Source organism: Cladophialophora immunda (assembly GCF_000835495.1).
Source record: "Cladophialophora immunda strain CBS 83496 unplaced genomic scaffold supercont1.2, whole genome shotgun sequence".
Classification (NCBI taxonomy): domain Eukaryota; kingdom Fungi; phylum Ascomycota; class Eurotiomycetes; order Chaetothyriales; family Herpotrichiellaceae; genus Cladophialophora; species Cladophialophora immunda.
Window position 1 is genome coordinate 1,638,941 of NW_015622542.1, and position 14,532 is coordinate 1,653,472.

At 53.0% G+C, this 14,532-nt stretch overlaps 3 protein-coding genes across 3 annotated transcripts; all 3 read right to left on the bottom strand.

Moving 5' to 3' along the window:
* Nucleotides 1–5,856: 5,856 nt before the first annotated feature.
* PV07_02890 (uncharacterized protein) lies at nucleotides 5,857–6,791 on the bottom strand. The gene is made up of 2 exons (XM_016389539.1): nucleotides 6,541–6,791; nucleotides 5,857–6,470 (listed from the first exon to the last, which is right to left on the bottom strand). Exons 1-2 carry the CDS (start codon nucleotides 6,650–6,652, stop codon nucleotides 6,178–6,180), a joined length of 405 nt encoding a protein of 134 aa, XP_016251441.1. The 5' UTR covers nucleotides 6,653–6,791; the 3' UTR covers nucleotides 5,857–6,177.
* Nucleotides 6,792–7,150: 359 nt separating this feature from the next.
* On the bottom strand, nucleotides 7,151–8,399 carry PV07_02891 (acyl-CoA thioesterase II). The gene has a single exon (XM_016389540.1). It carries the CDS (start codon nucleotides 8,356–8,358, stop codon nucleotides 7,393–7,395), a length of 966 nt encoding a protein of 321 aa, XP_016251442.1. The 5' UTR covers nucleotides 8,359–8,399; the 3' UTR covers nucleotides 7,151–7,392.
* A 2,185-nt stretch (nucleotides 8,400–10,584) lies between these two features.
* On the bottom strand, nucleotides 10,585–12,611 carry PV07_02892 (uncharacterized protein; the record flags this gene model as incomplete). The annotated part of the gene is made up of 3 exons (XM_016389541.1): nucleotides 10,585–12,124; nucleotides 12,178–12,240; nucleotides 12,289–12,611. 3 exons carry the CDS (start codon nucleotides 12,609–12,611, stop codon nucleotides 10,585–10,587), a joined length of 1,926 nt encoding a protein of 641 aa, XP_016251443.1.
* Nucleotides 12,612–14,532: the final 1,921 nt, after the last annotated feature.

Sequence of the window (14,532 nt, forward strand, 5' to 3'; positions counted from 1 at the left end):
AGGGTATATATATATATATATGTACTTCACGGAAAGCCGACGGATGGGCTGGGGACCGTCCCAGGTTGAAGTGTTCCCGAGCGGGTTCCTCCCATCAAGGCGAAAAGCATATAAAAATTGTTGAACAGAACGCCTCGTAACGATGGGATTGGCCCCGGCCGAACGCAATGCACGCCGGCGCCTCGATAATTGTAACTGCATTGAGAGACATGTCCGTCCGTGGCGACTGGAGTCGCGTTGATATAACTCAAGAAATATGTAATGTCCTGTCTCAAGCCTGCCTGCATGCACGGCCGCTAGTAAATGCCCAATCGATCACTTTGGCTAGGGTACGAGTTTGGACGATTCTTGGACTGGACATGCCGACTATTACCTAGGCAGGCCCCAAACGTAACCCCCCCAACGTCTGGTTCGAGGGTTTGACATGCCCGGCGTATCTACGATACAATACAATGCTGCGCGGGGTGGTGGCGCCGATGCGTCGTGACGTAATTGTGGCTGTCGGAGAGGGTTATGGGTCTCGCGGAGAGAGTCGGAGGAGGGGGTGGGTTCAGACGCCATCGTGGTGTCGGAGGCATCACTGATGATCCGGGGTCGCCAGGGCTGGATGGCACCAGCATTGAATAGTACCAGCATTGAATAGTACCAGCATTGAATAGTACCAGCATTGAATAGTACCAGCATTGTCTGGATCAATACCACTTGCACCGATCAGTGAATCATGACCTTCTTGAACTCCGCAATCAGCTCATTGACCTGCTGCATGCTGGTCTGGTCGTAACTCTGCAAGATCGGCTCAGGCGCGGCGGACGCGCTCAGCATCGTCGTGCCCGGCTCGCCGCCATGGCGCGGCTTGTGCATCTGGCTCTGCGAGTTGATCCTGCCCACCACCACGCTCGTGAGCAGCCAGAACTCGGGGGCGTGGCGCACGAAACCCACGCGCTTCCACATGGTCTCGATGGTCATCCTGTCGTACGTGACCATCGCGTGCGGCGCGGAGTGGGAGAATTCGTCCGCGTAGATCTTCCAGATGTGCCGCCAGTTGTTCAGGGCGCTTTGGATAAACGTGAGCTGACCCTCGGCGCCGAACGAGTTGCGGTACTGGAAGACCAGCGTATGGATCGCTGGGGCACAGCCTATATTTTAGCAACCCGTTGCCATGTAATACTCCTGTTGTGTCGAAACAGGTGGAATTACTCACAGCATGTCAGCGCAAACAGATTGAGGGGCCCCAGATAGGCCAGTTCGCGACGCTTTTCGCGCGACAAGGTCTCGGTCCCGAGCGTCTCGACGGCGGCGCAGAACGTCGTTTGGGAGATGGCGTCCGCCCCGCTCATCCACAGCCGGATCTGGGCGGCGCATTCCTCGGCCGTGGGGGCCTGGAAGCACGCCTCGGGACAGGCCAGATTGTACATGGATTCCTTGACCATGATCCGAGGGGGGAGGTTGTTGAACATGACAAAGGCGACGTCGAATAGCCCGATCCAAAGAAACGTGCTGTACAGTGTCCGTTAGTCAGTTCCAGTGTCACATTGATGGTAATGCCCCAAGAGGGATGAGGCACATACCGAACCAGCTCTTCCCTGGCCACGAACTGTGCCCAGTCAAAATTGTTCCTCGGTAGACCATGAACCGAGTGCCTCGCATTGGACATGCCAATGTCTCGGGCCGCCTGTAAACAGGCCAGTCGGTTAGTTTTCGGCGCTGATATGTGTGTTGGGAAACTCACCGAGAGAACCGTGCTGAATCGATAGCGTCGGATGCGCCTTTTGCTGGCGTCGGTGCCCTCCCAGTTCTGGTAGAGGCAGACGTTGTAAGCCGCCTGGAGGGCCTGAAGCCGTGGCCTGTTCAACACGGGGTCGAACGGGAGACCATGGGACGAGGAAGGCAGATCGCCGCTGAAATCGATGTCCATGAAAGCCGCTTCCTCCACGCAGTTGAACCAGATCCTCGCGGCTTCGCTGTCTGCCGAATCGGGTGACAGACACGCACCTGGCAGCGTAAGCGCGCCAACCGCAATGTAGACGTTAGCATCAGGCACTCACCAATCAACACCATTGACATCAGGAGGATCGTCCGGCACGAGACAGGGTCAAAGGTCGGTCGGTGGATGAAAGAGATGTTGGGATGCCAGCTAGCCCAGTACAGCTCGAGGAACTTTCGGATATGGAAGGGCGAGAAGAACTGCAGGCAGGCATTCTCCGAGACGGCAGACCACGTCAGGGTGACGGTGCTGTTCCGCGGCTTCACAATGCAGGTCTCTTTGATGAGAACGACAACCTGGTGCACGGTCCAGCAGAGCGGGTCAGATAGCCACGCACTGGACAACGAGGCGGCTGCATTCGCCGGAGAGTAGAGGCTGGCTCCTTGTGGCACGCCGGAGGGGGACCATTCTGGCCGGCTCGAATTGCCAAAGCCACGGGTCGCGACCACGCTCTCGTCTGCGCCATTCGCGATAGTGTCGAGCTGCAGGAACTGGGCCACGACTTGCGCTCTCAACGCCGGGCTGCCACAGTCAAACGAGGATATAAAGCCCGTTCGGCTCGTGAACTCGTCCAGGAATACGAAGCATTTCTGGCCGCCATCGATGTGGCCGGTGACGTCCTCGTTAATCTGATGAGCTTCCTCGCTCAGGTTCAGAAAGTCCTCCCAACCGATTCCCGCATAGTCCAGCAGGCCGCAATCGGTCAAGTCTTCAAAAGTGAAGGCGGTCAAGTCTTCGAACGAAGTTTGCTCTGAAGTTCCCCACTCGGTTGTCTGCAGGGCAGAGCAGAATGGAGATTCGTCGGTGTTGAAGGTAAGTTGCACAGCCTCCTGCGGCACAAGCGGTGCTTCGGATTCCCCCAGGTTAGCTCGGAAAGAGTAACAACACTCGACCCCCCTCTTCTGGCAGTTTTGGCAGGGCTTTTGGGAGTCGCAACCCTTTTTCAGCCTGACGCATCGATCGCACGACCGTCGCCTGGAAGCTGGAGAGGTAGGGCTGCTCGGGTTGGCGGTGCAGGATTGCAGGTGCCGCTTCAGCACATCACTGCGTTGGAAGGTGCTGTTGCATATGTGACAGCGATGACGACGTTCATTGTGATGAGATGCGGCGTGGCGGCGCAGATGGGCCTGTCGTTTGTAGGATCTCCAGCAGACTTCGCAGCGATAGGTCTCCGGTTGCTGCGCTTTTGGGCAAGACTTGTCAATCGGACTCGAAGCCATGATGCTCGAAAGAACATGGTAAAGGACCAGGTCGAGTTCCTCTCCGCCTGGGAGAGGTGAAGTGGGGTTCTAGAAATCTGGGGTTAGTTAGACTCTTGGTGAACGGAGCCCCTGGTATCGATACCCGAGGCATCAAACAGTATTAATACAGTACTAGTATTTGCTAGTATTGTCAACATGTCAAAGTACTCTGTATTATCATACTTCCCAACGTATTTATTATAGTCAAAACGGCAAAGGGCCGTGATTATTGTAGCATCGGTCCAATCTAATCGAGAGCCAGTAATAATACTGAGCTTCTGGGTATTCGATCGAAAGTCGTCCTAAACGGATGAGAGTCGAAACCTGTACGTTTTGCTACTTCCTGCCGGTGGTTTTGTCACATCGCGTATCGGAGCTAGTAGGAACAATTGGCGGTGGAGGTGTTAGCCCTGCCGATGTCTATACGGGCCTCTCTACCCCCAGATGGGTGCCCCAGAACATTAGGACATGGGAACGGGGAGGCAAGGGGAAGAGGGGGGCGGCGGGGGGGGAATTCCGGGGTATTGCTAGTTTGGTCTGGAACAGGAGTGCTTGCAAGCCAGCTGTGTATATGGCGTCGGAGAGTGTGGGTAAGAGACCAGTTTGGATGGGGTATCAGAGACTTTATTAACAACCAGCTACTGCCCATGCCCGAGATGCCTCTAGAGCCAACATCTGCAACGATGATTGTCGAACATATCTCAACTTGCACTTCATACTTGACCAACTGGACTTTGATCGCGGCTCTGCCGGTCATTGCCTGGCTGGGCTCTGTGGTGTATTCGCTCTATTTTCATCATTACGCTGATGTCCCGGGACCCTTTTGGGCCAAGGTCTCGAGGCTTTGGCTTGCTGGACAGGTGTTGAAAGGCAACCTTGATATAGCCCAAAGAGAATTGCATCGTCAATATGGTAAGTTGGATTTGGGTTCACACACTAGACGCAAGCAAACTGACGTGGACCAGGCCCTATCGTCCGCATTGCTCCGAACGAAGTCTCAATATCAGACCCTGAGGCTGTGAAGATCATATACGCAGTCAACGCGGGCTTTACCAAGACCGACTTCTACACTCCCTTTGACAGTTACATATCGCCGACCAAGGATCTCTTCACCCAGAGAGACGAAAAGATCCATGCGCACAAACGCCGATTCGTCAACAATCTATACTCCCTGTCCAGCATTCTGGAGTCGGAACAATACATCGATGCTTGCACGGCCACATTCATGGCTCGGCTTGAGGCCTTTGCCAGATCGGGCGAGACCATAGACCTTGGACAATGGCTCCAGATGTACGCCTTCGACGTCATCGGGGAGCTGTTCTTCGGCCAGGCATTTGGGTTCATGCAAAACTCCCATGACTACGGTGGCTACATCAATTCACTCGACATCCTTCTCCCTGCCGTGGCAACTGCTTGCGTCCTTCCTTCCTACGTCCGACCTCTCCAAGTCCTTGGGCATCTTCTCCCCTCGCTCCATGAAGCACTAGTGTGCTTCAACAGTATTGTGGTGGCTGCGAGGAATGCGGTGCGAAAGCGCGAGGACATGATGAGGGAAGGACAAGTCAAGCGGTGAGTAGGGTTGCTGATTTTCGTCGATGCGACAGGAGTAGGAAGCTCATTATATCTCATGCTCAGGTCCGATCTCTTAGACAAGCTTTTCAACATCAGCACGAGCAAGCCAGAATTCACCATCCTCGACATCACGACAGAAGCTTGGGTGTCGATCTTCGCCGGCTCAGATACCACAGCGATAGCTATGCGTTCCATTCTGTATCACCTGATGAAATCGCCCGACACGTACGACAAGCTGATGGACGAGATCGACATGGCCGATAAAGAAGGCAAGCTGAGTGATCCCGTCCGTTACAGTGAAGCGATGCAACTTCCGTATTTCAAGGCGTGCTGTAAAGAGGGCATGAGGATGCATCCGAGCGTGGGTATGTCCATGCCCAGGCATGTGCCAGACTCTGGGAAGACGATCGCGGGCCGATACTTTGCCCCCGGCAGCCGCGTCGGAGTCAACGCCGCCGTTCTACATTTCGATCAGAGCATTTTTGGCAAAGATGCCGAACAGTGGAATCCCGACCGGTGGTTCCAGCCAGGCGCGGAGCAAATGGATCGCTACATGCTTCAGTTTGGTGGTGGTCCACGCACATGTGTTGGGAAAAATGTAAGTGGATATCCATTGGTGCTCCCTGTACGTGTGGATTTGCTGACGCGATTTGCTCTAGATCTCGCTTACCGAGATCCACAAGATGCTTCCTAACATGCTGCGACGGTACCGGCTTGAATTGGTCGCGCCAAAGAAGGAGTGGAAGACCCATAACTTTTGGTTCAACAAGCAGACCGGGATCAATGTCAAAATAGTCAGGCGGGACGGTTGATGTACAGTGATGTGGGAATGGACGTCTTTGTGCATTTTGGCCCCGATCTTGATATTCCTGAAGATGGCAGTGTGCTGACGCACTTTTGGTCCCAATATTGGGTGTGCGAAGGAGAATTCTAACAGGAGCTTGGAGGGACGAAAGTAAGATAGGTGCAATATAAAGTATGCCCTCGCTAGTCCCATGCGATACTCCAAGACTGCACACTCATGAGCTCCAGGCTAGTTCCTAGACCATCAGGTTCTTCCCTGTCCATAGAGAACAATCCTCTTGGCATACTTATGGACTACTCTTACTAGCCGGCACAGCGCAAAGAAGAAAATGCAACCGCAACAATCATTTTCGGTGCTTGTGGACTAACAAGTATGTTTTTGCGTGAGAGCTAACGACAAGCAATGCACATTGCCCCTTCAGCCCCTCTTTGTTCTGAAATTCACTTGCCAAATGTTTTATGTGGGTGGTTAAATAGCATCACGACAATCGCCCCAGTTCATTGAACAGTATAACACCATCCGCACGTAACGCTGCCTATTTATTTGCTGAAGGCAAGTGTAGGCCCGTGGGCGTCCTACTTATCCAGAGCCACCACTTCAATCTCGACCCGCATATCGTCCATGCCGAGCCGCGTTACACCAACACACGTCCAGATCGGCTGATGGTCCGGCATCCACTTGGCAAAGTTGCGCACCATCGCGCCCAGCGCTTCGTCGTTGAGGGGCACATGGTACGAGTTGACGCGGAAGACCTGAGACCAGCCCTTCCCGCCCGCGTCTTTGAGGTTGAGGTCCACGTTGGCAAAGGCTTGGTCTATTTGAGCATTGATCTCCGTGTTGATGACCCCGGTCTCGGGGTGCCAACCACCTAGCGAACGAAGTCAGCAAGCAAGCACACACACACACAACTCTCTGGGTGCCGAAACCGGGCTCTGTACCTTGGCCAGCGCATTCGATCCGATCGCCAACCCTTACCGCCTGGCTGTAGCGGTACTTCTCCTTGTTTTGCTGGCCGACGCCTTTGTAGGCATAGTACTGGAGCGACGACATCCTGGAGACCACTGATTTGGCTATAGGTCAACGAGTTGGAGTGACCGAAGTTTAGTTGCGAATTGACAAACGGTATAAACACAATTCTTCGTCGTCGGTGCGAGAACAATATCCTTTAAATTTACAATCCTGATTCTCGATCACAATTGACTTTGGTAATTAGTCAGCGCAAAGGCTGGATGGGAACTCTTATCACTCTGTAGCTATGGCATGAATGGATCCTCTCTTGGCCAAACTAAGAGCAATCAGGATGACATTCCTTTTCTGGCTCGGCGCCCCTGCGGCAGGCATCCATGGATACGCAATTCCTCCTGCATTGCATTTGTTATGCCTGTTGTCAAAGCACGGAAAGGTTACTGTCTTGAGACTATCTGCCTGGGCGGTAAGCCAAATTGAGTCGAGCCATTTGTACCGCTTGTCCAATGGCGGTACCGACAAGGTCGATTGCTTTCTCATCGCATTATACCGAGCTCCCGGAAAGGGACAGACTATGTCTGAGCACGAATAAGAAACCCTCAACCGAGATTTCAAGCCAACCCGTTAATAAGCCTCTTCGTAATGTCTCCTTCTTATCTCTAGTCTATCCGTCAAGTCAAGAGAACATGCGGCCAGTTGTCTCCGGCTTCAAATACTGGGGGTTGGTGGTCGATCCACTTGTGTTCGGCTCTATGCTTCCAATGACACGTGGAAATTTGCGCTTCAGCTCCACGTCGAGGCGCGACAGGGCGGGTGAGGATGGTCTATAACGAAGCGCTCGGGTTAGGCTTGGGTCGCAGGATGCACTGCTGTGTCATGGAAGCCACCATCCTGCCATTCTGGTCCCATAGCCTCGACTCCGCATAATTCCGTCCAACTCCGGCAGTCCGGGTCATCCGCTCTCGGAGATGCCAGCGCGTTGTATCGACATCGTTTACAAATATCCTGAGAGCGAAATCCAGCGTTGAGGCAGCACCAGCATCATGCATACCTTTATTGTTGTGTATCAGCGGCATGAAAGACGGTCCAGCATCCATCATGAACGCCAGAGCTGCTAGGTGTTCGGCTGTCGAGGACAGAGGCTGCGTTGCTCGAAACCAATCCCCAGAGGTTTTGGAGGTGATTGGCAGGTGATCTTGTGTCGTTCGGATTTGCTTTGCCAATCCACCGAGAGTCTGCCCCCAGATTCCCTCGGGACAGAATCGATTTTCGAAGAATGTGAGTAAGATGGAGGTGGCAGTGCGATAAGAACGGGCAGCTTCTTCGGTGATGTAGCCTTTCGACACAAGCTCTTCGGCTATTTTGTCCACCGACGGGCATTGACTGACGTCGCTGTATCGAGTCTCTGGGGGCGCTGAGTATTCCATCATTGCTGGTTCACTGACGTGGAAGTCAGCCTGCAGCGTCATACAGAGCCGCTGTTCTCCGTTCGGAAGGCTCTGGGATATTTCCACCCTCCGAGTCGCGAATGTTCTCGTGTCTCGCAACCGCTGGACTCGACATGTCAACCTTTGATCTGTCCTTGATGGCCCAAGAAAGTGTCCGAGGACTGAATAGAGATTGTAGCCGGGCTTCACAGTGCGAAATGCAGCGTGGACACCAACGCCTATTGTACATCCACCGTACGCAATTGGCAGTTGATTCCCTCCTCGAGCGGGTGGAAACAGTGAGATAAACTCATCCGGACCGGTTTCTTCGACACCGATTTGTTCCGCCAGAGTGGTCGCCATCGTTATGCTCCTTGCGAAGTCTATCACTCTAATTCCTGAACCACCTGAAATCCAAAATCTTCAAGAAGACGACGTACAATGAAGTTGAATCGCGACGACAGGTGTTTTCAGCCGAGGCTCGGCAACGGCTAACCAAAATGGAAAAGCTCACTTGAGCTGGAGGCCCCCTTTTCCCCCTTATTGACCGAGATCTACTCGGTATCTCGAACTTCATCAGAACAGATACCAGGTACGAAGGCAGAAGCAAAAGGGATGCGAAACTAGCCATGGCTTCTTATTTTGCAACACGGTAAACTCTCACAGTTCGCTTGAAATGGAAGTCGCGATCCACACTCCGCATCAATCCTTCAATGTGCAGAGTTTGAGCAATACGGAATCGACATCCTGACAATTCAATTTGCAGTCCCGCCTCTCCGTTGCGGGACGTGCCGACAGTCGGCAATGAATCGTAAACGTGGTTGATGTATAACCCACCTGTGTTCGGAAATTCCACTCGAGAGACTCTAATTGCAAGGTCTCCAGGTACAAGTCTCGAGCTGAGGCCTTCGTATGCCGCAGTCGCTAGATATGCCGAGCGAAAGTCTTTGTCAAACAATGAGTATCCTTTTCGATTGCTGATCCCCTTGGTTGGGAAATGCCAGGAGCCATCATTTTGTTGACTGACGCCCAGAATGCCCTTTGCGCCACAGCTTTCGTTGTGACGGTAAACTCGCATGGAACAACATGGTATCGTCTAACTTTAGGAATATTGCCCTGGTGCTGACTTGTCCAGAATCACAGCACCCATAGGGCGTGCATTTCCAAACCAGGATTGACAGGAGGATTTTGAACGGGCTCACCATATTTGTGCAACATCGTCGCCTTCGTGTGGTCTTCTTCGCCCCCGAAGGCTCACATCAAATTATATCGGAAGACTTTTTGGCACTGTTGATGGGCAGACATATACCGAACATATTGATATTGGCCTAAATGGACAGAGTAGGTACACCGCTGTCGTCACAGGAGAAGAAAGTGCCGCCCGGGCGTTGAATTTGTGGAGGCTTATCTCGGTCATCTTGGGTTGTGGGTAGGAGATCTCAAAGCTAGCGTTGACATATTGTGCATTTGGCAAGACGAGCCATCGGTAGGTCTGTCAACTGCAAAGCTGTAAGACTATTCCCGGGGTTGCGCATTCGGATGGATCTCACATTGACGGAATGTCTCATGGCTGCCGCTTGCCGTGGATCTCGCCAGAGCCAGATAAGACTGTGGGGAAACGTGAGCTCGACTTGGTTCTGAGAGATTGAGGTGCGCTATTGGGCTGGAGATAGGACCGGACAGTGAAGAATCAAATCTGTTCGTGTGGCAGCAATTCTCCAGCCAAGAAAATCAACGAGGTGACAACAACTGTCCCGTTCTCACTTACGTCCTTCCCTTCCCTCCTTCTCTCACGCACATCACAGTACACTTGTACAAGACAATTTCATAACATCCACTACTGCCCCGAGGGTGCCGCCCTCCAGGCCGTTAGACTCACAGGGTGGTCGCTCGCACGAGGGTTCGGTACTGGTGCAGAATAATGGAAGAAGCCTCGAGCAGAGATCCGGCCGAGCGCAGTCTCGAGCTCCGAGCATCTTGCAGGCGGAGCCAGAGATGGCAAACGCACTCTTCCTCACGAGAGTTGACCAGGACCAAGCATCATCACCACGAAGAGACTTGGGTTCTCAGGGCAGATTGAATGCGCTACAGCCAGCGAAGGCCACACAGTGGTTACCGTACCGGCCCCGTCCCTGAAATGCGGACCACCACTAAAGAGACGGGAAGTCGACTCACTCAAAACGACTCTCCTTGATTCCGGATGTCCAAATTCAGAGAGTGTTCGGATCGAAGACCTGAAAATGGTGAAGCAAGGGGCAGGCAGCTGCTCCGAGCAAGGCGCCGAGGAACATCTGTTGTCCTTTCTACTTCACACAGCTGTCACTGAGAAATACAGGCTTTCCAATCGTGCTTCTGCAACGAAGACGACCTCCAATGGACACGGTCGGGGAAAAGTCCGCGAATTAAAGAGCAAAAGGTGAGGAACACACTCTCAAGTCACGTTGTAGTTCCCGGTAAACACGATGCTGCGTGGCCAGGCTGCAGTTTCAGGAGACGTCAAGGCTATTTTTTGCTCTATCCGGCGTTACTAACGTGCTGCTCGGAAACCAATGAGCCAACGCTGTCAGGGCTCGGGGGTCCATAGTATACCTAAAGTTTAGGGCGCGATGTATATCTATCTTGTGCCCGATAGCCTATCGCAGAACCTTCAGGCAGGTCGACTTCCCAGACTATTCGGCAGTCCCAGTTGATCTTGTCCCTATCACTGACCGCCAACTCACGCTCCGACGCTTTGACCACGTTCGAAAGATGGAAATCGCCTATGTTTCCTTCGCCTTCGAGGATCCAGCGTCGCGCGATCTCCATTGCGGTCGGATTCGCGTCTCTTGTTGCGTCAAGCGCAAGCAACACGCCCGCCACAAGCCACGCGAGGGTGAACATCAACTGCCGGCCCATGGCGAGAGCAGAGACCAAGTCATCACGCTTTCCGTCCAGGATCTGGAAATATTCGCTCCAAGCCCGGCCGAGCCTCCTTCTCAGCTCGGCATCTTCAACTCGCGAAATCGCCTTGTCCATCCAAGCGCCGAAAGCAGATAGATGTCGTCCGTTCTTGTTCAGAAGATGCCTGACCACCTCACTGCTCAACACGTTGGTGGTGCCCTCCCATGTCATGTTAGCTGCTGTGTCACGCATGAGGCGCGAGATATTGAACTCCGGCTCGTCGGGCTCATCCATATATCCGACGCCGCCCATGGCCTCCTGACATTCCTGCAGCGAAAGGGTGCCAGTCTTGCAGATCACAGCCTTGGCCGTCGCAGTCAGAGTCCTCAGGATGATCTCGGTCTGCTCCCCGGGAGATGGCAGGGGCACGTAGCCCTTTCGTTGAATATGCTCAGGTGGGAACCCATTGTCAGCGAAACTCAGCAGTGCGGTGGTGAAGAATGCTAGTTGGAGAGCGCCTCGGTGCTTCACTTCCATGTTCGCCAGCATTCGGAGGTGCATAGGAAACGTCCACAACGGCTGATCGATCGTGGTTCGGATTTTGGCGAAGCTTTTCGCGATAGCCATGCCCCGACGCCAGCAGGACAGGGCGGTAATAAAATTGTGGGTTCTGGTGACATTCAGAAGAAGTGCGATGGTAGCGATTCCGCGGTCTAAGGGACCGATAAGATGTGCTCTCACGTTGTTGAGTTCCAATTCGGCCGTCGGAAGTTCTTTGGTGCCCATTTTGTTCTTGAGACGATGAATGCGGACACCGTTTGTGACCTGCTGTCTTTTCCCGTCTATATCCACAGTCCTTCTGGTTGGCGCGACAAAGAGACTGAGCTGACCGGATTCTGTTTTGGCGAGAATAAGAGCCATGTCGCAGTCGGTAGCAGAGGAAAAGAACTTGAACCCGGACACAAGGTAGTCTCCTTCTTCAATGCTCCCGTAGCGCCCTGTCTTGTTGGGCAGCGGAGAATACACGGCGACGGTCTCAGAGTTCTGCACATCGCTGCCACCTGGTCTCTCGGTCATCCACTGAGACGAGATCCAATTCCCTTCTCGCGCGATGAGTAGACGATAAATCTCGTGAAACGGATGATCGGCAGGCACTGAGCTCAACTGTTTCGACACGAGCCGTGCAGCTCCGCTAGTCATTGAAACTGGGCATGAGTATACCGCGGACGAGGCAGAGAACGTATAGTTACTACGGCGTTGTTAGTGATTTCCTTAGCAGGCAGAGTATAAGACAAGACTTACAATGCATGTTGGACGAGCCTCCGATACTCTTTGAATTCTTCTTCGTAGCCGAGTGCTATCACTCTGTTGCCCATCAGGCCGTGTCATCGAGATACTTGGACGACGGCTTACCCATTTTTCGACCCCCATTTTCCCAATTCCTTCCACCCGTGGCTGGTGACCAACCGATCATATGGGTAACGAGCACCCCACACATTATGAGTCTTGACGTATGGCTGCTGCGACTCGGCGTTTGATATCAATTCATTGATCTCTGGTGAGATGGCCTCCTCCGCAAACTTGGTGAGACGATGATTGACGACCTCGAGGACATGCGGTGGGAGGTACCATTCGAGAACCCGTTTATACGACTCGTCCGACGTGAAAGGATTCTCCAGAGCAGGCGGAGCTAAGACAAAGCCACTGTCTACGGTGGAAGGCTTGAGAGGAGACATACTTTCAATCTTGCCGGTGATGGTCCAACCGTTCATTCGCAGAGTTGGAGGTTGTTTGCCCACATTAAATGCTCCCTTTGCATTCTGCGCAGCATCCCGAGGTGCCGAACGGCGCCGTTGAAAGCCTAGCGCGCGATCTGTTCTCGGCGTTTGGAGGGTCACGTCACATGGACAGACATCTACTTGAGCCTTTGGAGAAAGAGACCTTTTTCCCTGTATGGCCGTTACTCGGCGTAAAACGGCGAAAGGTAAGTAGCTGATGGAGGCGTACCCGAGCATAAACATCAATGCTTCAAACACTGCATGACTTCTCATATCGGCTCTGAGTTGAAATATTGCCAGTGAAGAAACTTAGCTCTATGTTTGTTGGTCACTGAAAGCTCCGGTGACTATCAAGATGGCTGCTTCTAGAGTGAACAATGTCTTGCCTTCCCAACATGAATTTCAATACCAGGCAACGCAACTTACACCAATCTGGAAGCCGACAATTCCTGCCAGTGAGATACCCATGAACATTTACAGAGCGCATATCAACAAGAAATTCAATCTCCAGTTGAAAGACTCTCACGAACTGCAGGAATGGAGCGTGACAGACCCCCAGGCTTTCTGGATTGATCTCTGGGACTGTGTGGGCTTGATACCTGCGTTACCTCCTGGAATAAAGCATGCTTACAACCCAGCCATTCCTATATCGGAGATCCCGCCATTCTTCGAAGGAGCATCGATCAACTACGCGGAAAACGTGCTGACCCAACCACTGGTTGACGACCGGAGCCCTGCTCTGATCGGGTTGAGGGAAAGTCAACACCTCAATGGTGAGGTCTGGACATGGTCAATGTTGCGAGAAAATGTGCGAAGAATCAGGAGCGCTCTCGTCAGAAGTGGGGTTCAAAGAGGTGATAGAGTGGCTGCTCTGATATCTACCTCAGTCTGGTCCGTTGCCTTGCTCCTTGGCTCGGCGAGCATTGGGGCCATCTTTACTTCGATTGCTCCGGATCTTGGGCTTGAGGTACGACCCTGCGAAAAGAGCCTTGGGGCGATTCTAACTCTTTCAGGGATGTATATCTCGACTACAACAAGTACAACCATCTATACTGTTCGCCGATAGCCACTGCACCTACAAAGGTCAACAGCGGTCCAATGCTGCCAAGATTTCTGCCATACTGAAGCTACTCAAACCAAACCCAGAGCTATTTGTCGTACCCACGGGACCTACGACGACGTTCCAGCCGCTATCAGACTTCTTGAACAGGTCGAAAGACGGGGACGAACTAGAATTTGCCAGGCTCCCGTTCACAACACCTCTTTACATTCTATACTCCAGCGGGACCTCGGGTCCCCCGAAATGCCTTGTGCATAGTCACGCGGCTATCATACAGCATAAGAAGATCGGAAAGCTTCACAATTCCCTGAAGCCGGGAGAAGTTGTCTTCCAGTACTCGAGTACGTCGTGGGTCCTCTGGAACATTATGGTCGGCCACTTAGCCATGGGGACTACTCTCATCCTCTATGACGGGTCTCCTACCTGGCCAGAGCCTCAGCGCATGCTTGAAATTGTCGAAAAGTTTAGAGTGAACTACTGGGGCGCCTCGCCAAAGTACCTCAAAGAGCTGGAATCGACAAGGTGTCTGCCCAAGGCCGATTACGATCTTTCGAGTCTGCGAATGGTGCAGACCGGAGGCTCTCATCTTGCTTCAGACCAGTATTACTGGTTTTACAAAGTCTTTCCCTCCGGCGTGCATCTTACAAGTGTGACTGGAGGGACGGACTTGGTGACTTCCTGGTGTGGAACCGATCCTGCTGGTCCGCTTTTCCCAGGAGAAATCCAAATGCCCATCCTCGGACACGATGTCGATATAGCAGATCCGGTTGATGGTCGTTCTATCAAGCACAGTGGCGAAGCGGGAGAATTTGTCTGCCG

Bases quoted from the DNA above. Each gene is read 5' to 3' on its own strand.
- PV07_02891 (XM_016389540.1), bottom strand. From the start codon at position 8,358: ATGGCGACCACTCTGGCGGAACAAATCGGTGTCGAAGAAACCGGTCCG.
- PV07_02890 (XM_016389539.1), bottom strand. From the start codon at position 6,652: ATGTCGTCGCTCCAGTACTATGCCTACAAAGGCGTCGGCCAGCAAAAC. The intron at 6,471-6,540 runs GTACAGAGCCCG...TTCGTTCGCTAG, and splicing joins GATCGAATGCGCTGGCCAAG to GTGGTTGGCACCCCGAGACC.